The sequence below is a fragment of the Bos mutus genome, chromosome 10 (genome assembly GCF_027580195.1).
Source record: "Bos mutus isolate GX-2022 chromosome 10, NWIPB_WYAK_1.1, whole genome shotgun sequence".
Lineage (NCBI taxonomy): Eukaryota > Metazoa > Chordata > Mammalia > Artiodactyla > Bovidae > Bos > Bos mutus.
In genome coordinates this window covers 23,785,151-23,809,115 of record NC_091626.1, presented here as the reverse complement: position 1 = coordinate 23,809,115, position 23,965 = coordinate 23,785,151, and the positions used below count along the sequence as shown (strand labels likewise).

Genomic DNA, 23,965 nt, shown 5'->3' with positions numbered 1-23,965 from the left:
AACTCCAATACTCTGGCCACCTGATGCGAAGAACTGACACATTTGAAAAGACCCTGATGCTAGGAAAGATTGAGGGCAGGAGAATGGGACGACAGAGGATGAGATAGTTGGATGGCATCACCGACTCGATGGATGTGAGTTTGAGTGAACTCTGGGAGTTGGTAATGGACAGGGAAGCCTGGCGTGCTGTGGTCCATGAGGTCGCAAAGAGTCGGGCACGACTGAGCGACTGAACTGAACTGAATCCAAAGGAAAAAGTAACAATGGGTTGTGGTGGAGGAGATAACTTTTCTGAGAGGCTTCAAATCATTCTATGTAGCTTTAAATATAGGATAGGCTCTATCCAACCTCTTTTCTACAGCAGCTTTTCTGATGAACAATTATTAATATTTATAATCTCAATATCAAATTTAATTAATAAAGGTAATTCAAGAAAACAAGAGCAAGGCAAACAATGATTAGAGATCAGGAAAAATGAAAGAATTAGAGGAAGTGAAGTTTGTTGCTTAAAAAACACTATATTTTTAATTGTATAAATGATATTTACAATGTAGAAAACCCAGACCATGCAAATAAACAAAAAAGAAGAAAGTAAACATCACCTGAAATCCCACCATCCAAAGGCAATCACTGTTAAATATTGTGGCATAAGGACTCCCAAACTTTTTTCACTAGTATATATATATGGGCAGATGTATAGATAGAAATACACACACACACACACACACACACATTCCTGAATGGGAACCTACTGTATCACTTATTTTGTCTGTTTCTTTTTCCTTATTCAATGGTATATTGAGAAGTTATTCCATGTCAGTAAATTATATTTCTAGAAATTGTTTTTGTTTTCTAAAAAATTTTTGGCCATGCCTGTGACATGTGGAACCATAGTTCTCCAATCTGGGGTCAAACCTGCATCCCCTGCATTGGAAGAATGGACTCTCCACTGCCGGACCACCAGGGAAGTCCTAGAAAATGGTTACTAATAGCTACTTTTGTTGAACTAAGTAGATCCATTGGAAAAAGATGAAATTAAAGGTAAGCCAGTCCCTAGAAGGTGCCTCCCAGTCGCAAGGGAAACTTAGAAGACAGATAGAAACAACATTCTTTATTTGAGGAAATCACAAAAATGTTGAAAAAAGAAGTGGATGAGGTCACAGGAAAGACTTAGAGTAGAAGATACTTGTACAGGATGTGGTAAAGACAAATCTATGGCCCTCCTCCAGCTAAGCACAGTATTCCCCAGCTTTGCCAGCCAAGAAGCATAGCTCATCCCCCCAGTTCACTATAGGATGCGTCCACTTTATTTTGAAAACTGCTCTCTTTGAAAAAACAAAGCTCCCAGTGACAGCCTTAACTTGCCCATTGCAGTATTTCCCCAGAGAATCTTGTTATCAGGGTCTGGCGAGCACACACAGCCTGTTTGTCAATTAGGAAGAGGGCTCCCCCTCTGCTGGCCCTTCCTCCAGACACTGCAGCCCTAGATTAGGGCACAGGACTTTCCAGGAGAACATCAGTTGGTTTCAACCCTTACTTTGGCCTTTGGCTCTTGGCCAGGTAACGGCAGCGCGATAGCTCACACAATGGCCTTGTTTGGTATGGTCCCATTGACCCACTTAAACTTCTACAGGGCATGTGCATGAATAATCTGCCCATTTCATGCTGTCATCCTGCCCAACTAAAGTACTTCTCTGCCTCCTGCACTCCTAGTTCCTCCGAACTGGGCCAGAGGCACCAAAGCCATCGTCCATGGCTTTGCTTCATAATAATAAATTATAGCTATAATTTTTAAAGTGTGTAACCTTTACCAGATCCTGCACTAAGTGCCTTGCATCCATTATTTTATCCTCACAACAACACTATGAAGAAGTATATTCAATGACTATTCCCACTTTACAGATGAGATTACTGAGATCTGAGAGAGTAACGTGATGTAAGTCCAACATGTTCATAACTGCTTGCAAGGGTGTAAACTCAATGCACGTGAGTTTGAGTGAACTCTGGGAGTTGGTGATGGACAGGGAGGCCTGGCGTGCTGCAGTCCATGAGGTCACAAAGAGTCAGACACGACTGAGCGACTGAACTGACTGAACTGGCTGACAATGATTATACATCAAGGGGGGATGTCTCCGTGGTTAATCTAACAGGGGCAGCCCAACTTCAACTACAATCTCTGTTTGTCGTCTGTAGGGAGGGAAGTCTCCAGGATACCTGGTTTTCACTAGCAATGTTTTCCTCACTCTTGGGCAGGGTTCAGGCCCAGTTCACATCCTGTCTTTAAGATGGATAACAGGCTTCAAGATGGAGTCTCTCCTGCTTTCCTCACACTGGCCCCAACAAAATGAGAGGCCCAAATTTAAGAAGTTGATTTAAGGTTCAGAGGAGGTGCGATTGAAGATTCTGTACAGAGAAGTTGAAGCTAATAAAACAGAATTCCAGAGAGGGTGGGAAGGGCAGATATCAAGAATACAAGAATAGCCCCGATTCTCTTCATGAATCTCAGTTTTGCCCCCTCTCCACCCCTCCCACCCAAGAGAGCTGGGCTGAGGGCAGGTGATTGATGAGAGACCCGGGCCCAAGGTGCAGCGTGCAGTTCTTCTTAAACACCAGGGGTAGCTTGGAGCGAAAACGCAGAACTCAAAAGTTGGTCTCCCACAGCAGTCTGGGGACACAGGAATTTTCTTGGATGGATGTTCAACTGCCACCAAAAATAATGATATTGCTCACCTCTGCACGTGGACTCCAGAATCTCTGGCAGCCTGTCTGTAGAGCAAAGCTCCTTTGATTCACTTGGAATGGAGAAATTTGGGTCACGTGGTTAAGCACAAGCCAATCATTGTGGCCTTAGGATACTGGATTCCAGTGATGTTCCAGGCCTTCCACAGTTTGGAGCATTCACTGTACTCTGCAGCACTTCTGGAGCCCAAGTGGAGCCCCACCTGATCATAGCAACTGAGTGTAAGACAAAGAATGGTCATTCAAAGGAAATTCTGTGTCTTCCTACTAGGGTGGATGTGGAGCCCAACACCAAGGTCAGAGGTGTGGAGCCCAGTACAAAGTTCACAGGATAAAAATCTCTGAACCTGACCAAGCCCCATAGCAACTGTTGCCATGAGCTTTTGGATCAAAACTGGCCAGTTCCCAGACTTCGTATTATGTAAAATACCCATCCTACTATCCACCCTAGAGCATCCTAACCAATCACCTAATGCCACCATTCCAGTAGGAATTTTCTGTCTTGACGCCATAAAAGTTTGTTCGGCTCTCCCTTAAGCTGGCCCACTGTTCTAACAGCTTGTCCCACTCTAACAAACTTTATTCTCCTCTCCTGCCTCATGTCTGGAAATTCTTTTCCAACCTGCCACACAGACCAGGACAGTGGGGGGTTGGGGGGTTGGGCAGGTAACAATGACAATGATCATCACTCAGTCTTGTCTGACTCTCTGCGACCTCATGGGCTATACAGTCCATGGAATTCTCCAGGCCAGAATACTGGAGTGGGTAGTTGTTCCCTTCTCCAGGGTATCTTCCCAATCCAGGGATCAAACCCAGGTCTCCCACATTGCAGGCCAATTCTTTACCAGCTGAGCCACCAGAGAAGCCCTGGGCAGGTAAAGTCAGCATGTTTACTGAATATGGAATTAAGTCAGAAAACGTTCCATTCAGTTTAATTAAGAAGTAGCCTTGATGACCTTGAAGTTTGAGCTGGATCAAACTCGCAAAGATGAAGGGTAGAAAAAGGATTGTGCATTATCTCGCATGTTGATTGTGTCCTCGTAAATGTAAGTCCCAAGAGGGCAGGTGATAATGTTTCATTGTTTTCCTCGTGATTGTTACCCCATGTTGTCGCGATGTCTGTCACTTAGTAGGTAGTCAGTAAACATTTGTTATATTAAAAAAGAAATACAAGTAGAAAAGTCCATGGATTTTTTTTTTTTTTTTTCAGGGAGAGAGGGCTATGACTGAAAATTTGTAATGGAGAGAGGACAAAGGGAAGTTAGGCGGCGGAATTTAGGGCTTCAATCAATATCTGTAAAGAGGACCAGATGGACCAGAAGTTTGAACTTAGAACTCTGCCTGAGTGCATTCCTTTAAACCAAGAATTGTCAGCTTTCTCATGCAAAGCTGCTGGGCAACGTGTTTTTCGGAAACGGGGATAACCCTGTGAACACCGCAATCTGCAGACGCAGGAAGGAAAGAAGAGTTAAGTCTCAACTTTTTCCTGGAGTCCCTGACAACTTGATTTTTAAATTTCCCTCTAAATACGGAACCCATGTTACTTTGGCAGAGACTCCGCGGCTCTAAGGGAACCCGAGCATTTAATTAACGTTTTCTAACTGGGGAAGCCGGAAGCGCCGAAGAAGAATGGTGGGCGTGGACAACGCGAAGGCAGCTGGAGGCCCGCCCCCTTCCCAGAGTACACTGCGGCCGCCGAGTGCGTGAGCCAGCTTCCGGCCGTCTCCCGCTGTGGCAGCGGGAGGGTTGGACCATGGACGGGCTCCGGGCTAGCGCCGGGCTGCTGAGACGCGGGCGGTTGAGGCGCCGGCGCCAGCAACAGCCACACAGCGGGTCGGTCCTGGCCCTGCCCCTGAGGCCCAGGAAGATCCGACGGCAGCTGAGGAGAAGTGTCTCGTCCCGAATGGCCGCGCTCAGGGCCCAGACCCTGCAGAGCGAGGACTCGGAGGACTCGAGGGTGGAGTCCACGGTCGGTGAACCCGGGGACCCGCTGGCGGGAGGGGCGGCGGCCCTCTCGGATGCGACCGGGCGGGAGCCGCACGGCCAGCTCGGGCCCGTGGAGCTGCTGGAGGCTTCGCCTGCGTCCCGCTCCCTGCAGACTCCCCGCGCCCTGGTGGAGGCGCAGACCCCGGCGGCACGCTTGGTGGAAGCGCACACCCCGGCGGCACGCTTGGTGGAAGCGCACACCCCGCCGGCGCGCTTGGTGGAGGCGTCGGCGCTGCCCGCGCGCCTGGTGGAGACCTCGGCCCTGCTGTGCTCTACCCAGCACTTGGCGGCCGTACCACCGTCCGTGGCTCCTGCCATGCTGTCGGGGCCGCAGGGGGAAAGCATGGGCGAGGAGCTGCCCTGGGACTCCCCGCTGCAGCGCATCTTGGCCGAGCTGAATCGCATCCCTAGCAGCCGGCGACGGGCGGCGCGCCTCTTCGAGTGGCTCATCTCGCCCATGCCTCCGGACCATTTCTACCGGCGCCTGTGGGAGCGCGAGGCAGTGCTGGTGCGGCGGCAGGACCACAGCTACTACCAGGGTCTTTTCTCTACCGCCGTCCTCGACTCCATACTGCGCAACGAGGAGGTGCAATTCGGACAGCACCTGGACGCCGCGCGCTACATCAATGGGCGGCGCGAGACCTTGAACCCGCCCGGCCGCGCCCTGCCCGCCGCCGCGTGGTCCTTGTACCGGGCCGGCTGCTCCCTGCGCCTCCTCTGCCCGCAGGCTTTCTCCAGCACCGTGTGGCAGTTTTTGGCCGTACTCCAGGAGCAGTTCGGAAGCATGGCAGGCTCCAACGTTTACCTTACGCCCCCCAACTCGCAGGGCTTTGCCCCCCACTACGACGACATCGAGGCTTTCGTGCTGCAGCTGGAAGGTAGGAAACTCTGGCGGGTCTACAGACCGCGGGTGCCGACCGAGGAACTGGCCCTGACGTCCAGCCCCAACTTCAGCCAGGACGACCTCGGAGAGCCGGTGCTGCAGACGGTGCTGGAACCTGGAGATTTGCTCTATTTCCCCCGAGGCTTCATTCACCAAGCCGAATGCCAGGATGGGGTGCACTCTCTGCACTTGACCTTGTCCACATTCCAGCGTAATACTTGGGGCGACTTCCTGGAGGCTGTACTGCCCCTGGCAGTGCAGGCCGCAATGGAGGAAAATGTGGAGTTTCGTAGGGGGCTGCCCCGAGACTTTATGGATTACATGGGGGCCCAGCATTCGGATTCTAAGGATCCGCGAAGAACCGCTTTCATGGAGAAGGTGCGGGTCCTGGTTGCCCGCTTGGGACACTTTGCCCCAGTTGATGCTGTGGCTGACCAGCGAGCCAAAGACTTCATCCACGATTCTCTGCCCCCTGTGTTGACTGACAGGGAGAGGGCACTAAGCGTTTACGGGCTCCCAATTCGCTGGGAGGCTGGAGAACCTGTAAACGTGGGAGCCCAGTTGACAACAGAAACTGAAGTGCACATGCTTCAGGATGGTATAGCTCGGCTGGTGGGTGAGGGGGGCCATTTGTTTCTTTATTACACAGTGGAGAACTCCCGAGTTTATCACCTGGAGGAGCCTAAGTGCTTGGAGATATACCCCCAGCAAGCTGATGCCATGGAACTCTTGCTTCGCTCCTACCCAGAGTTTGTGAGAGTAGGGGACTTGCCCTGTGACACTGTGGAGGACCAGCTTTCCTTGGCAACCATGTTATATGATAAGGGGCTGCTGCTCACCAAGATGCCTCTAACCTGAACTACTTAATCACTAAATGCCAGAAATAAGACAGTAATGATTCTCTCCCACCACCTTTTGAGGGAGAAAACTCATTTTCTTACTTGATACCCATCAGTGTGTTTATATTTACCTTGATGACTGCCTCAGTGTCACAGAAGTCAGACAATCTTCTAGGAGACACCTCACCTAGGCACAGAAGTAAAAGCAGGAGTTGGAGATGGAAAAGGAGCCTTTTCTGCAGGAGTAACTTGATTCCTGATCATTTGAGAGACCAACTTCATCATCACCCTCAGGCTTCAGAGTACTGTGTGGCATTTGCTGTGTTACTCTGCTTGAGACATCAGAAGTTTTTACCTGGAATTTGCATCCTTCATTTGAGTTCTCTTTCATCAGTTTGGGGGGAGGGTTGGGGTCAGTTTCCTGTTTGTTACTGTGAGTTTGTGTGAATGTTAGAAAAATTATTAAAGTGCCAGAGAGTTTTCCTTTTCTGAGGCTAAATTATTGTGTGGCATGGTCTGAAGAAATGTGGGAGGAAGGAGGGTAGATAGGGGAAAACTGCAGTGGCTGAGGCACAAGGTAACTTGGGGTGGATGTAGGATTGGGGCCAATTTTGCAACCCTAGGGGTAATTGATTCATTTTAATCATGCTCCTTGAACCCCAAACAGCACAATTCTATTAGAAAAGTTATAAGTATATTATGTTTTTTAAAGGGTATTATGTTTTTCCTCAGTGCTTGCTTGCATCAGGGGCTGGCGCTGCTCCTAAAATAGGCAACATGTTACTAGCTGCGCTGTCAGAGGCCACAGTCAGCCAACTTGTAGCAGGCTGGCCGTGAGGGAATGCTGGTGTCCAAGTTACTTTCCACTCTTATTTTTTTCTGGTAGTTGAAAGAAACTTCCCCAAATCTGGCAAATGAATATTCTCATTGTTGGTGGAAGAGAGCCTGGTGTACCAGAGGGAGCACTGGACTTGGAACCAGAAAACCTGGGTTTGGGGTGGTGGCTGGTGGGCAGCTAGCTGGCTGGATGACCTGAGGCTGCTGCTGCTATGCCTGGGCGCACTTGATTTTATGTTTTGGTACAGCTTGATGTTTCCACCTCATCATTTAGGTTGTATCTGGGACTTTTAAGATCATTTTGCCATGAGTGCTAAGTTTCAGTTATATAAAGTTGAGAACTTGATGAAGTCTTTTTTTAAGTTGCAAAAGCCTAGATGTACATGAGAGTACATCTCAGCCTATTCAAGGTTAAGCTTCAAGGCTTTTTCGGAGTGCTTAGCCAGACATACAGCAGTTTTTTTGTTTTTCTAAGGTGTCCTTTTTTTTGACCTCACTTTCAAATTGGTTCAGTTAGAGCTACATCATTCATTTTCGTAAAGGGACCAGATAGCAAAATCAAAACCCAAGGGGCAAGGAAAAGATAACAGACTGAGATGGTGGCCAAGAAGAAAGAGAAGTATCCTTTCCTGGCTCTCATCCTACAGGGCTCACAACTAAGTCCCCAGACATCCAGTCCTGAAAAAGGCTTGTTAAGGGAATCAAGGCATAGGACTCATTCCTAGAAAACCTACCCTGAAAAATTTCTTGGAGAAAAGTATGGAGCTTCAGTGGTTTTTGCCCTTCTTTGGGTTGCACATAAACACGTTTTGCTTCCTCCTTCACTTTTTTTACAGCTGCCTCAATCTTGAATACTTTCTGTATCAACAGTTCCTTTTGGCTTAGTGTTTGAATCTGAAACAGAACAGATGATGATTAAAAAAAACTATCAGGCTGCAGATCATCAAAAAGTGTTAATGAAGTAACATATTGCATCATGCTTATTAATATTAGGTGGTACATAAAATGCCTGAGAACATTGTTCTCTTGTGACGTTGGTTGGACATTTTTACACCCGTTATGAAAAAACCACCTGTAAATGAAAAATTTAGCTTTTGGGCATGATGAATCTGCTAAGAAATGCCTGATGTGAAATTGGTTTTGTGAATTATATTTAGAAAGAATCTTTTGCCTTTTTAAAAGTATTTTTTCCCCTCTACTCATCTCTGCCAGCAGCTTTGAAAAATTAGAACCACCTGTTTAGCTAGTGTTCCTTTGGGGAAAGAGCCCAGATTAGGAATTAAGAGAAATTTAGAAGGAAAAAGAAAATCTAGGGGGCCACCTCCAATCCCTCATTCCTTCTTTATACCCATCTGCAAAAAAGAAGGAACTTGGGTTTAGAGAATAGTGGGGAGAACACGGGAAGGAAGGAAACAGTATTTCAGAAACAGCAACAAACTGATCTCAACGGCTACTTGATGGGACTAATAGGTTCTGCTGTTTGTCGTTTTATTATTAGGATTTTATAATCCTGTCTTGCACAGATGTGTTTTGTATCTTCAAGTGATACTGTTTTCTCTGAGATTGTAGAAAATATTTCTACAATTAGAAATATTGAAAATGTATCTACATGCTTGGGGAAGGGAGTCTGAGAAACTCTTGTTTAGTCGCTAAGTCGTATTGATTCTTTTGCGACCCCATGGACTGTAGACTGCCAGGTTCCTCAGCCCATGGACTTTCTCAGGCAAGAATACTGGAGTGGGTTGCCATTTCCTTCTTCAGGGAATCTCTCCTACCCAGAGATGGAACCTGCATCTCCTGCTTTGGCAGGCAGATTCTTTACCACTGAGCCACCAGGGAGGAACTCTTGAGAACCCTGAATTTTTTCTTGAAAATATAGCTTATACTTATCTACCCTGTTCCTGATCTCCTGAAGCATTTCTTGGTTTCCTTCATTTTCTAAGTTGAGTATCTTCATTGCATGGTGAATTTCTCTGAAAGGTAAGAAGAACTTCTTAGATTAAATCTTCCTTTCCTTGAAAGCATGGAGGTGGAAAATACAGCCCTTGGAATCGGACAAGAATTCCAATCTCAAGTTCCAATCTCAACTGTGCAGTTTTGCTGAGCTTTATTTGCAAAACTGGTATGATGCTTAGCTTGTAGGGGTGTTCTGTAGTTTTTGAGATGACATATTTGAAGGTACTAATAGATAATGTTTATTGAACACCTTTATTACAGGTACTAACATGTTATCTCCTTAATCACCACCACATACCCATATGGTAGACTACCGTTTGCATCTGATACATGAAAAAATGGGCTCGGAGAATTAACTTACCCAGGCTCACATAGCTAGCACATGTGTGAGCTGGGGTTCAAATCCTGCTCTTATGGACTCCAAAGCCTGTCATCACTAAGTAGGCACTTGAGAAATGTTAATTGAATTAAAAAACCACCTGGAATGCTGAACAAATACGTAAACTACCTGAGCTTCACTTTCAATCTAATTTAGTCCTGTTTTTCTGTTGCCTACGTGGATAGTAGATGAATGGCACAGGTAAGCCTGTGGTTTTTACAGCTGTTAAGCAGCCTGAAGAGTCAGGGACACAGTCTGTTAACAAGGTTGGAAGAATTGGCAGTACAAGAGGTCTTGGCAAGAACCAGAGGTTAGTGCTTACTTCAGAACAGCCTCATGGTTCTCTAGGAGCAGCACGTCGAGGAAGGTGTCCCTGACCCGGTCTCCTTGAAGTTTGAGGGCTAGGATGCTCCGGCAAGCCTCTAGTCGTACACCCGGGGATTCTTCATAGTGGACAGCCCAGAGCAGGAGATCTGTCAGCTGGGGACTCACGCAGCCAATTTGCCCCAAAGCTGCAGAGATTAGAGGGCATGTCCCACTGTCACTTAAGACTGTGTTGGCTGTGTCCTAGCATCCAGAAGTGGCCTTACTAGTAAATACTAAGAAAGAATAGGCAACCACTTGCTAAATTAAATATTACAAAAACTAAACTAAGTATATTGTCTTTGAAAAGTGGTGAAAGTCGCTCAGTCGTATCTGACTCTTTGCAACCCCATGGACTATACAGTCCATGGAATTCTCCAGACCAGAATATTGGAGTGGGTAGCCTTTCCCTTCTCCAGGGTATCTTCCCAACCCAGGGATCAAACCCAGGTCTCCCACATTGCAGATGGATTCTTTACCAGCTGAGCCACAAAGGAAGCCCAAGAATACTGGAGTGGGTAGCCTATCACTTCTCCAGTGGATATCTTCCCTTTTAGATGACAATCAGTATTTTAGGAATTCTCTAGAGAATTCCCAGGAGGGGGATATTCAATCCTCGTCCATTAGGATGTGAGAATACACTAACGTATTTACCCAGGGATGAGATATGGGATGGATAACTCAGAAGACCAGCCTAGTCAAGTAAGGGGAAAAGAAAGTATAGTTACACTTCATGGTTCTACCCAGCGCTGATCCTCATAGGGACCTGCCAGACTGTCAGAAGCAATGTCAAAGATCCGTAAAAAGAAGCTCCAGGAAATTTGAGGGCAGGATTTTAGGTTTGTAGCAGTCTTAAATCTGGTCTGACTTTTACGGAGTCCTATGGTTGACACCTCTACAGAAAGCAAGTATATCCAGTAGTGGATACCTCCTTGGAACTCATACCTAACTGTTGTCAGTCCTCTTGACATAGACCTAGACTCGGGATCCTTAACTAAAAATTGAAGGAAATGATTTTTAATTTCTTCTGAGAAGCTGTGATCATCCCCTCCCTTCCCCTCTACCCTCTTCCTAAAGAGATTCTGGGGATCCTCTGTATAAAACATGGAAAGGTATTAGAGGTAGAGGAGTTGGAGCCACTGCCATAATACCTCGAATGGCAAAGGCCTTGATTTTCCAGCAGGGATCTCCCTGTATCAGATTCAGAAGGCATTCAAGGACCTAGGACGGATAAAAGGCAGTTTTGAGTGGAGAGAATAAGCAGAACGGACAGGGTCTGCTGTTCTCTAAAATATGCTTTAACTGGAAAAGTGAGCTATCAAATCTAGTGAGAAATGAGCTGGAGCCAGAAGTACTAGCTTACATACAGTGTTCTTTCCTGTCTAGAGATTGATTTTCGCAGCTCACAGATCTCTGGCCGTATAGGCTTCTTTTGAATACCTTCGTCAGGTTTTCCACTAATAACTAGAGATTATAACTCCATCCGCTGGAGTTGATCCCAAAGCCTATGAGCACACATGTCATGAGAAGCTCGTTAACTGAGGTGAGAACAGGCTTCAGGGGTGTGCTCTAGAGTGAGTCTAGGCTGGCTTGGAGCTATGTGTGGTCCTAACTGTTGGTGTGACCTATATATCTCCTCACCTTCCTGTTCTGATCTCTCATTCTGTGTCCCTACAGAATGGTGAGTGATCTATGTATGAGGGAAGCACAGGGTAATGTCCTCTTGGGTCAATCAGGTAAGAAGGGTACATGTCTCCTTGACTCACCATATTATCACGGATCTGCAGGGCACCAGCTGCCAAACAAGCTGCCCGCCGAACTGCCATGAAGTCATCAGAGAAGCAGTTCAGAAAGCTTGGGAGAAGCTTGACGGTCATAAGCTTGAGCCCACAAATCAGGTAGAGGGCTTCCACACGCTCCTGGAAATTTCCTTGACCCAGCTTGATTCTGTAAGGCACAGGTGCTTTTATTTTCCCTCCTCAAACTTTTTCCATTCCTTTCTTTACCCCTACTCCTACCTCCAGTGCCCTCAGGCTGAAATCTAGCTTCTGTAGGCTCGCCATTATCCACTCCCACCCTTTCCTAGTTAGCCTTATCCCCACTAATTTGTTTCACCAGGTAGAGACCTCAACTGTTTTATTTACTTGAATCCCTATTACCTAGCGTATGCTAGATGCTATAAACCCTGTTGAATGACTGAATAAAGAAAACTTGAAACATACACCTCTTGCTTCAGTCAAGTTCTCTTCTCGTGCCTTCACATGTGTCATGTTCACTTCAATATTTGGCTTCTAGTATGGAATGTCTTACCTTCTCTCTGCTTATGTAGTCTTATCCATCCTTCATGAAACTTGACCTTGCTAGGCATTTGTGTATCTTGTATAATCAGAATCATGTCATATGTTTGAACTCTCAAGACATCTAAAACAGTGCCTGAACACATAATGGGCATTTAATTAATGGTTCCTCCCTTATCCACATTCTTAGTATCTATAGGGACAGTTAACTTTTTATTTTATTAAAAAAAAAAAATCTGCAGTGGCTCTTGTACAAGGCTGAGCATACTGAGCAGCTCAATAAATGCCGTTTCTTTCTCCATATTGACAAGGTATTACCTGATTGTGTCATGCACCTCTTTTCCAAGGTTCATTTGCCCCAGAGCTTGGGCAGCTGCTTGTCTCACTTTCTTATTCCAGTCACTCAACATCAGCTGGATCAACTTATGTTTCATATCCTATAAACAGGTATAATAGTTAGCTTCCATTTATCACCGCATCAGTTTTGCATGTTCAGTCACCAAGCTGTGTCCGAATCTTTTTGACCCTGTGGACTGTAGCCTGCCAGGCTCCTCTGTCCAGGGGATTTCCCAGGCAAAAATACTGGCGTGGGTTGCCATTTCCTCCTTCAGGGGATCTTCCCGACCCAGGGATTGAATCCTTGTCTCCTGCATTGGCACGTGGATTCTTTAACCACTGAACCACCTGGGAATCCCATTTTGTAATTGGCATTGTACTAATAAGCAGTTTTACCCATCACTTAATCCTCCCAAATAATCCCATATGGCAGATACTACCACTTACAGGTGACAAAATGGAGGCTTAGATTTCTTACTCATGGTTAACATGTTGAGTCCTGGAGCCAGAACTCAGACCCAGCCCTATTTTTGAAGCTCATGCTTTAAACTAACCAAACTATATTGTCAGCTGCCCTTGAGACTCTTAAAATTTGAAGGTGATACATTAGTAGGGTGACCACCTCATCCCAATTTGCCTGGGCAAGTCCTATGTACTAGACCAGCTAGGACCTTTGGCCACCCTGTGTGTTAGTATATCTCTCAAAGCAGAAGGGATAAAAATGACTTGGTGATTAGGTAACGTGCCCTAAGCTATTCTCCCTCCTTGAAATAGCTCCCTTTCCACCCTTGATACCTGATGTTTTCCTATTCTTTTAGAATTGACCTCAAAAGGCTGTCCTCAGAGAACTCACCTCTGCCTTCTGTAAGCATTAGGAAATCCCCATAATACTTTACAGCTACATCTGTTATAGCTGCTTATGTGTAACATTTAGCAAGAGAAGACATGTTATCTTTGCATACCCAGTGCTAGCTACCTGCCTAACATGTAAGATGTGGTCAGAAACTGCAGGCTCACTGAATAAGTGAAAGAACTGATGGACATGTTGTTTAACCCCATCAATCTGATGTGATGGTCTCATCTTTACACCATCCCCTGCTTGCTCTGCATGGCTTTTTACTTCCAATAGGCCATCCTGAGTGACAAGTGCTGAGAAGGTGAATGTGCAAATGAATCAGATGTTGTTAAAAAGATATTGTTAAATGCATATTCTGACTGAATTGACCCGGGGTGAGATTTTTGCATTTCCAGCAAATTCCCAAGTGATATCTGTGCTGCTGGTCCCGGACTTTAGCAGCAAGGTCCAGGCAGAATTAACCCAGACTAGAATGACCCAGGGATAGAACCTGGGTCTCCTGCACTGCAGGCAGATTCTTTACAGTCTGAGCCACCAGGGAAGTCCAGAATTATACTGACTATACTGAATGGTCAAGTTTTGTGCTTTCCATGTCAAAATTCAAGGGTTAAAAACAGCAGTGTTCTGGGCCATTGTGGAGTTGCCTAGTGTTACAAGGAAAAGATAATGGCATATAGGAAGAAGGGGAAAAGCCCATTTGTACAGCTGAAGTTGATTTTAAAATAATGGCAAGAAGGAGGTCAGTTGAAAGCCTAGATGATGGTCAGGGTTTCCCATTCCTGGAAGTCTTTCCTTAATTCTAAGTCTTGCTCAGCTGTCCCACACGCCTTCATAGAACTTTACTAAGTTCAGCCCATACTAATGTCTCTCTGAAGTTTTAAGAGAGTACATTACATTTATCTCTTGTTCTTGAATCATTTGTATATGTTGATCTTGTTACTCCCACGCTAATGTCAGCTCTTTGAAAGTGGGGACTATGGTGACACATACTTATAAAGTACCTTGGTGTGGAGGCAATGTCAAATTACTATAAAAAGTTTCTAAACTTTTAAAATTTTTATTCTTTGCTTATTTCATTGTAGATAGGTTACAGTTTGTGGACTCCCACCAGGCTGAGAAGCAGTGGCTTAAGTAACAGAACGATATGTTGGCATGTGAAGATAATTCTGGGTTAGGACTAAGAGGCAGCAATATGGGAACAGATCTTTTTGGTAAGAACGGGAAACCAGATAGCAGCAAAAAGTGGAAAAGCTCCCGAGCCCAGTTTTGCTTAGACCTTCTGTCCTGGAAACAGAAAGAGAAGGCTTACCAAACTGACATTTCCACCGATCCGGGAGAGAGCCTGGCAGGCCACAATGCGGTCTTTCCATTGACGGCTATTCAGCTCCACAGCAAGCATGGTATGTATCAGGGTCTGAGGAAATAGAAGACTTGTATGGAGATCCACGGTCACTTTTAGAGATGCTGGGACCTTAAAGAAGTTACACCCTAATCTGGCGTCCAGCATGATTAATATCACAAATACATGGGATGCTTGTTGCTAGCAAAGTAAAGATGGGGTTTACAATGGGCCCTCTTCCATCCAAGCCAACTGATGTCAAGGAAGAAATACAGATTAGTAATCTGAACAGAAAATCCCTGGGACCTTCTTGATTTAACTATCTTTCCCCCTAAAATGGTTTGTATATGCCTCAGTCTGAGTTTTACATTTCTACTGGAAGTAAATGCAATTGTACATCTGTATGGTTTTCAATGGTAAACTGCTGCTGCTGCTGCTGCTGCTGCATCACTTCAGTCATGTCCGACTCTGTGTGACCCCATAGACAGCAGCCCACCAGGCTCCCCGGTCCCTGGGATTCTCCAGGCAAGAACACTGGAGTGGGTTGCCATTTCCTTCTCCAATGCGTGAAAGTGAAAAGTGAAAGGGAAGTCGCTCAGTCGTGTCCAACCCTCAGCCACCCCATGGACTGCAGCCTTCCAGGCTCCTCCGTCCATGGGATTTTCCAGGCAAGAGTGAGTACTGGAGTGGGGTGCCATTGCCTTCTCCGGGTAAACTTCTAGCACAAGCAGATTCTGCATGTTGTAAGTCTTCTAGCACAGAGTTAGAAACCATCTGCAGCCTACTTTCCTCACTGTTCTCAGCAAGCTGTTGTTACTTTTCCCTGTCTATACCCCACTTCACCCACACTTAGTCCGGTTTTACCTGTGCATGAGATCATCCTATGCAACCACCCACATTTTCTTTTTCTTTTTACATTTTTTTTGTCGCTGCACTTCACATGCAGGATCTTTCTTAGTTCTCAGACCAGGGGCTGAAGTGCTTCCTGCCGTGGAAGCGCAGAATCTTAACACTGGACCACCAGGCAAGTTCCCATCTGCATTTTCAGTTCCCTATATGCGCTGACCTCAGAGACCCAATTGTTCCCCCCAAACTTGGTTTTTTTCTCTGACCCTGTAATGGACACATACTGTCTTTCCACTGAGATGGCGCAGGAGCGTACAAGACTGTTGCTCGGTGTCCTCATTCTTCTTATGAAACAGCTGGTGGAGGATCCTCTTAATCACGGGGTAAGTGGCAGCACCTTCCAGAGCCAGGCACTGAGCTGCAGCCCAGCTGTCCACGGTATTACCTGCCCCAGTGAGGTGAAAAGGGCCAGATAGCCATCTCTTCTCCCCACAGAGAGAACAGCTTCTGGGTTGGTACACAAGACTGCTACTTGCTTCACTTCCCTGTACCCCCTCAGTCTGATATTCAATCTCTAATTTAAATCACATTTAAATGGATCGTATCGAGGTTCTAAATGTAGGTTGAAAATCTTAACCTGAAGAGTCAAATCCTAAAATGTTTTTGTTTGGTAACAGTGCAGTAAGTCACTTCTGGCCTGAGTGAACAGTTGTTCCTCTCGCTAGAGACTGGGAAGTCTGGAGTGGAAGCTTTCTTAAGACAGACGGATCAAGTTGTTGAGTGTCTCTGTGCAGAAGGCCAAACTGGTCAGACAGTTGTCCTCCACCCCTGCCGCCATGCAAGGAGCAAGTCCGTCTTTCAGAGTAGTTAGGTACCAGAGCCTATCAACATCAGAGAGAACCTTTTGCTGGTATTACACCAACAATGCATTTGGACATTAATGTAAGTTAATGTGCAAAAATGGAACCATGATGTGTTCAAGTGGGTTTTTTAATTTTTAGAACGTACTCTTTAATCTTGTTACATTATCTTTTCAATTGAAAAATCTAACAGGAAAGGGGACATGGTTTAGTCAAATGCATCTGTGACACGGTTAGCCCAGGTACCACTTGGTGGCAGTGTACCTGTCTTGTAAAGTACTTGGGAGGAAGAAATCCTCTTATCTAAAATAAATGTATGACGGCGGAGAGGAAGGGATCAGGAAAAGCTGATGGTGAGATGTTCTTTCTTTACTCCATATTTCCAGGTCGTTACTCACCCTTCAGAAGGACAGTCTGCATGATTTCCTGGGCAAGAGGATTATGTGACTGTATGGCATACTGGCATACTGCTGCTGCCATCCGCACATTGGCATTCTTGTCACAAAGAGCAGCCATTAGCGGGGGCTGTAGAACCTCTGGCAAGTCCTGAATAGATAAGGCTTTCATAGTTTCCTTGTCTGTGATCAAAAGAGAGCCAGTAAGAGGGTGTTAGCTAGCTAGTCCCTTTGCTTTTCTCTAAAACACAGCTTTTCCCGTAGCCACATGGGGGCCATTTCAGCCTCAGTTGCAGATGCTTACTGCTACTTAATTAGAATTTAGCTGAACCCCTACAATGGGTGGGATTTTAAGGCTAACTTTTGTGCTGGGTATTCCTGTTCTCACATCTTTATCATCTGGTCTCTGCAGAGCTGTATTCAGGCCAAATGAATATGTTTCCTGCTAGGCTATGGTGACTATTACCATGAGTTTTAGTGATGAAAATCAATTTTTGTAATTTTAGTAATAATAGCAAATATATTTAGGTAGTACTTTGCCACTTGATAGTGCTTCGTATTCATTATCTCATTTAGTCTTCTAACCCTCACTGAAGCAGGCAAGGCAGGTATTACTGTGGAGCTCACCTGAAACGTGTTTTTCAGGAATCCTTTTAGGTCTAACTAAATAGCCTCACCGGAGAAGGCAATGCACCCCACTCCAGTACTCTTGCCTGGAGAATCTCAGGGACGGGGGAGCCTGGTGGGCTTCCGTCAATAGGGTCGTACAGAGTCAGACACGACTGAAGCGACTTAGCAGCAGCAGCAAACAGCCTCACAACTCTATCATAGGCCATACATGCCACTAGTCTTCAGAAGGAAATGGGACGGGAACATAGTTTGCCCACAGGGAAGCATCAGGTGTTCCTTTTGGCAAGAGTTCTTGAGAATGGTTTGTCTAGCACTCTGGGGACAGCTCAGGAGCATAGAATCGACTCCAGGCATAAGTCTTATGTTCCACCAGAGTTATTATCTCTTTTATATAACAACTCCATAGATGTAATTCCAGGGTCCTCAAAGGTCCTGCCTTGATAAGTCACAGCATTCCTGGGAGCCTGGAGGATGGTATCTCCTTCAGGCATGTATGTTTAACGTGTAGTTCTTGCCAGTACAAATGTCATTTAGCAGTCAGGGTTCATTTTCATCATAAGCTATGCGGCCTGTGAAGATAATTTCTGTCCTTACCAGGTTATCGGGGCAACAGGTAGGCATCTAACTAAAGCTCATTTCTCAAGTAGAAGGGGAAAGTGTTGTGTTAACTTTTTGTCCACAACTATCCTCCCATTTTTAGTATGAAGTTCAGAGAGGATAAGTGACTTCCCAAGATGCGGCAGAGCAAGACGTATAGCTAAGATTTTATATAAAATTTCTCATTTGTCCTTTTTACCACTACTGTAAGCCACTATGCCATATGTTTAGAAAGGGCAAGATGAAATATGTGCCTGTGAGGGGATCAGATGGAAGTCAATTAAGTATTTCAAGAAATAATGAGTAAGATGATATTCTTTGGGAAGATGTGGGGAGGAAACAAGACAAATCAAAATCTCAACACCCAGGAAAGGGATCACATGAAAGGGAAAGACAAAGGTGTTCTTTGTATGTGGAGATCTGGAGATAAGGTAATATCTCTTCCCACCTATGGAAGGTTTTCTCTATGCCAGGCACTAATATATATCACCCCACTTAATACTCAAGAAAATAAGCAGTTAAAAAATGTGTATGTGTGGAAGCATGGGCTTCCCAGGGGCTACAGTGGTAAAGAATCCTCTTGCCAGTATGGGAGATGCAGGTTCAATCCCTGGGTCAGGAAGATCCCCTGGAGTAGGAAGTGGCAACCCACTCCAGTATTCTTGCCTGGAGAATCCCTTACTGCTATGTTGAAAAAATTAAATTAAAAATTTAAATTAAAAAAATTAAATTAAAATTACTGCTATGTTGAAACATGAGTATATTATGGACAGAGGACCCTGGTGGGCTACAGTCCACAGGGTCGCAAAGAGTCGAATGTGACTGAGCACGTGTGTGGAAGTGTATAGCAGGGGGGTGGGGTAAGGGAAGACTCCTTGGAGGAGGTGACATCTTAGCTGAAAGTTGAGGGGCATGTATAGAAGTTGATCAGGTCAAGAGAGAGAGAAAATTTCCTAGCAGGGGGAGCAACAGATTTGAAAAGCTGGCGTTTAAATGCTCATACCTGGAACTCAGTAGACTGGAAATAAGTGAAAAGAAACCTTAAAAACTTGACAATTTTGTAGAGATAAAATTAGTCCCCGCCTCTAAGAAGTTCCTTGCCTGGTAGAGATAGCAGAAAAGTAAACAGACAATTATGACAGAATGATAAATATAAGGACAGAATAATATTAGGATGCTACCAGCAGCAGAGAAGGAAAAAATGTCAGCCCAGGGTATACACAAAAGGCGGTATCTGAGAGGGCACTTGGGGGTTAGTAAGAGTCAGTGGGTTTTATGTCTTTTTAATAGCATTTTATAGTTTCTGTCATCTGAGTCCTGTGTCTTGTTAAACCAGCTCCTCGGTAGATTATAGTTCTAGCTCTTGTAGACGGGAAATGTTCCTTTTTTAACTGTTTATCGCTAGCAAAGAAAAATGCTATTGACATTTCTTTTTCAAAAGGTTATACAGCCATTGGGGAAAATGGCCAAGTTTTTAATTCATTTTACAAAACTAGTAAAAACTAGTTAACAAAACTTAACAAAAATAGTGTAAATAAACACAAAATTACCAATTTCATTTACAAATATATTAAAACATTTTAAAAATAAGAACAAATCAAATCCAGTGGAGTAATAAGAGAATGATCCATTAGGATTTATTCTAAGATTTTAACACTAGAATTCGTTATAACCACAAATTAAAGGAGAAAAAACTAGAAAATGGCTGGTAAAATTCAACACTCATTTTTGTAATAAATAGAAAAACCTACATATATGTTGTCATGTGTTTGTAAAAGCACAGAAAGTTGTAGAATGCCAAACTAAACATTGTATACCCTGGAAATGGCATGGGGTGGGACTGGGGCTGGGAGGTGGGTTGGAAGGAACCTCTTTTTAAACTCCTCTGTGTTGACTGATAATGACACTTTGTATTTCTTTTGTAATAAAAATAAATGTTTATGAAAGCAGAATCCATAGAATCTATTGGTCAATTAGTTGTGGGGAGAGGAAGGACTTTTGTCCAGGCTGACTCCCAGGGTTCTGACTCAAACTGGCTGGGTTATGGGGCTGCTGGTTGCTATGTGGGATGTGAGGAGGGGTCTGATGGCAAGAGTGATGAGTTTAGTTTGGGACATGTTGAGTTTGAGACTGTAAAGAAGGACTAAATTGCAGTCGGGAGAAAAGTGTGTGCATACACATACATATATACATATTCTCTTTGGTTATTATGAATGGGATCTCTCAAGGCAGAACAATGTGAACTTGCTTGTGAACTACTAAGCATCCAAGGGTGATGAAATTAGTGCAAAAAAGCACTAGATCAAAAGTCAGGAATTTTAAACTCATCTCTGTTGCTGAGAAGTTGTGTATATTCAGGCCAGTCTCTGGGTCTTTGTTTCCATTTTGTGAAATAATCTCAGATAAGCTCCAAGGTCCCCGCCAGTTCAAAACTTCTATGGTTCTATGGATTGCTTATATTCTCGAGCAGTCCCGCTGTGGCTCTTACCGGAGTCCCCTTGACTGATGGCAGCACGGGGCCGTTCTAAAGCAGCTGTGGCACAAGTGACGATGGCTTGGATCCGGACGTCATCGTGGATGTCCACCAAGCTCTGCAGCAGGCCCTCAATGGTCTTATGGTGCCACTCGATGACTACACCACAGGAGGAGAATTAGAAGAAGACCACTTAGGGTTAGATATTGTGTTACAGACAGGTGACAAGAAGGCCCCTTCCCCTAGGACAATCCAAGCACAACAGCGCAGAAGCATAAAGGGCCCCACAGATGCCACCCTGAGGAAGTTATTTCTTTGATGCTCCCTGAATCTTCTTAAGGTAGTAAGTGTTAGTCACTCAGTCGTGCCTGACTCTTTGTGACCCCATGGACTGCAGCCCACCAGACTCCTCTGTCCATGAGATTTTCCAGGCAAGGATACTGGAGTGGGTTGCCATTTCCTTCTCCAGGGCATCTTCCCAACCCAGGGATCGAACCTGGGTCTCCTGCACTGTAGGCAGATTCTTTACCAACTGAGCTGAATCTTCTTAGGTATTAATAATTCTCGAACAAAACTCCTCCCAATCCCATCCTGTATTCTATCTTTTTTGTTTGTTTAAATAATTTCTTTCTTTCTTTTTTTTTTCCCTCATTGCATGGCTTATGGAATCTTAATTCCCTGACCAGGGACCGAACCTGGGTCCACAGCAGTGAAAGCCTGAGTCTGAACCACTAGACCACCAGGGAATTCCCATAAATAACTCTTCATTGTTATCATCTGGAAAATGGAACAATAAGACAGTGATCAAGGGTACTTTGCCCTCTTTATAGGGGCTTCCCAGGTGATGCTAGTGGTAAAGAATCTGCCTGTCAATGCAGGAGGCACAAGAGACACGCGGGTTTGATTCCTGGGTGGGGAAGGTCCCGGAGGCTAGCCTGGCAACCCACTCCAGTACTCCTGCTTGGAAAATTCCATGGATAGAGGAGCCTGGTGGGCTAGAGTTCATGGGGTCACAAAGAGACATGACCAAACACAGCATGTGAAAGTGAAAGTCACTGAGTCGTGTCCAACCCTTTGCCACCCCATGGACTATACAGTCCATGGAATTCTCCAGGCCAGAATACTGGGCTGGGTAGCCTTTCCCTTCTCCAGAGGACCTCCCCAACCCAGGGATCAAACCCAGGTGTCCTGCATTGCGGGGAGATTCTTTACGAGCTGAGCCACAAGCATAGCTACACTTTTTATAGGCGTGAGCTTTTGTTTCAGTGCTCCCATCACCTGTAGGTGCTCCCTACTGGTAGTTTTTACTCAGAATCTCTTTTTCAACCTTTTTGTTTATCTGAACCAGTTTACGTGATGGATCACCTCTTCTTTCCTGTACTAACTAAACTAGTTTTTCACGTTCTGAAAGCCAGCAGCCCTTGAGTCCTCAAATCTTGCAGTTTTCGACAGTCCTTGTTGGGCCCTTCCTTTGCTCCAGGCACATTATTCTGGAATCTGTGAAGGCAAAGTAAATGTGTGCTAATTCCAAATTTACAAATGAATTTTGGAGAGCCAATTGCAGTTTCTTTTGATCACTGCTTTTCAATTGCTTGGGCAGCATATTTACCCTTTTTTTCATGCATCATGTATTGAGTGTGACATTTCAGGGGTCAGTAAGATAGGGTCTCTGCCTGTGAAGAGTTCTCTGGGTAGTGAGTTTCCACAAATTACTGGTGTAGAACCTGCCCATGTGAAAAGCATCCAGATAAATGCAACTGCCATTGTATGAAAAGCTCTTACCTAGTCTAGCCTTGATAAGGCAACCAGATTTTTATTCTTTCATAAGAGAGGGATGGATTTTCAAAGATTGAGAAATACTTGGCCAAGGTGAGAACTTCTTCCTTCAAAAATCACTGCTATGTCAGGACAATCAGCCCCACCCCCCCGCCCCTGCACCCCTCCTTCACTCACTTAGAGCCCAGGCCATCTTCCATTCCTGCAGCATCCTTCGCAGGACCACCAGTTCCCAAGACACATTCTCCTTCAGTGACTCTGCTTGCTTCTTCAGTTTCCTGGTCTTCACAGACATGTCCTTCTCACCCACCTTCAGCAGCAGATCCTTGGCCGGTGTGGGCAAAGCTGTCCAGCGCATGGCTCCTTTCACAGGCTTGCAAGCTGTGCAGGGCGACAGTATGAGGTATTATGCCCATTGCTCTGGGCCTGAGTTCCCAGCCAGCATCACATGCCTATTCCTAGCTAGCACCAATGCAAAACAAAACAGTCAAGAGCCAGCTTTCCTGTGATTATGTAGAAAACTGGGTACAAGTCCCATTGGGAGTCATGACAGGTGGTGACTACAGACATGATAAAGCCATGATGATAGGCGGAGAAATGTAGGGAAGAAAAGATAAGGTACATACAAACCTTTATATATGTTTAAGAAATCTTTAGGAACATAAATATATTTATATGTAATAAGATTTGCTCATAAAACTCAATATTTGATATATTGTCATTAAAAGTAGGATATAATTGGCCATTAATTCCTAATGTCTTGTTTCCTTTTTAGTGTTCCTAATTTGGGAGGAGGAGTGGGATAATAAGCTACTAAGGGTTTACAAGCAAACACCCTCTTCCAACAACACAAGAGATGACGCTACACATGAACATCACCAGATGGTCAATACTGAAATCATATTGATTACATTCTTTACAGCCAAAGATGGAAAAGCTCTATACAGTCAGTAAAAACAAGACCGGGAGCTGACTGTGGCTCAGCTCATGAACTCTTTATTGCAAAATTCAAGAACTGAAGAAAGTAGGGAGACCATTAGACCATTCAGGTATGACCTAAATCAAATCCCTTATGATTATACAGTGGAAGTGCCAAATAGATTCAAGAGATTAGATCTGATAGAGTGCCTGAGGAACTATGGACAGAGGTTTGTAACACTGTACAGGAGGCAGTGATCAAGACCATACCCAAGAAAAAGAAATGTAAAAAAGCAAAATGGTTATCTGAGGAGGGCTTACAAATAGCTGAGAAAAGAAGAGAAGCTAAAGGCAAAGGAGAAAAGGAAAGATATACCCATTTGAATGCAGAATTCCAAAGAATAGCAAGGAGAGCTAAGAAAGCCTTCCTCACTGATCAGTGCAAAGAAATAGAGGAAAACAATAGAATGGGAAAGACTAGAGATCCCTTCAAGAAAATTAGAGATACCAAGGGAAAATTTCATGCAAAGATGGGCACAATAAAGGTATGGACCCAACAGAAGCAGAAGATATTAAGAAGAGGTGGCAAGAATACACAAAGAACTATACAAAAAAGATCTTCATGACCCAGATAAACATGATGATGTGATCACTCACTTA

General features: G+C 44.9%; 2 protein-coding genes across 2 annotated transcripts in view; one reads left to right on the top strand and one right to left on the bottom strand.

Annotated features, from left to right (window-relative positions):
* The window catches only part of HEATR4 (HEAT repeat containing 4), a 43,392-nt gene that overhangs the window by 8,757 nt on the left and 10,670 nt on the right, over positions 1-23,965 (bottom strand). The window contains exons 4-15 of the mRNA XM_014477585.2: positions 22,565-22,768; positions 20,627-20,770; positions 16,915-17,094; positions 15,941-16,101; positions 14,781-14,885; positions 12,598-12,716; positions 11,749-11,929; positions 11,134-11,203; positions 9,942-10,131; positions 9,179-9,257; positions 8,019-8,178; positions 6,579-6,634 (exon numbers count right to left, since the gene is read on the bottom strand). Of these exons, the coding sequence (XP_014333071.1) occupies positions 6,579-6,634; positions 8,019-8,178; positions 9,179-9,257; positions 9,942-10,131; positions 11,134-11,203; positions 11,749-11,929; positions 12,598-12,716; positions 14,781-14,885; positions 15,941-16,101; positions 16,915-17,094; positions 20,627-20,770; positions 22,565-22,768 (1,649 nt within the window). The remainder of the gene's footprint in view (positions 1-6,578; positions 6,635-8,018; positions 8,179-9,178; positions 9,258-9,941; positions 10,132-11,133; positions 11,204-11,748; positions 11,930-12,597; positions 12,717-14,780; positions 14,886-15,940; positions 16,102-16,914; positions 17,095-20,626; positions 20,771-22,564; positions 22,769-23,965) is intronic.
* On the top strand, positions 4,341-6,934 carry RIOX1 (ribosomal oxygenase 1). Its single transcript, XM_070377564.1, has one exon. The coding sequence runs from the start codon at positions 4,493-4,495 to the stop codon at positions 6,464-6,466; it is 1,974 nt and encodes a 657-aa protein (XP_070233665.1). The 5' UTR covers positions 4,341-4,492; the 3' UTR covers positions 6,467-6,934.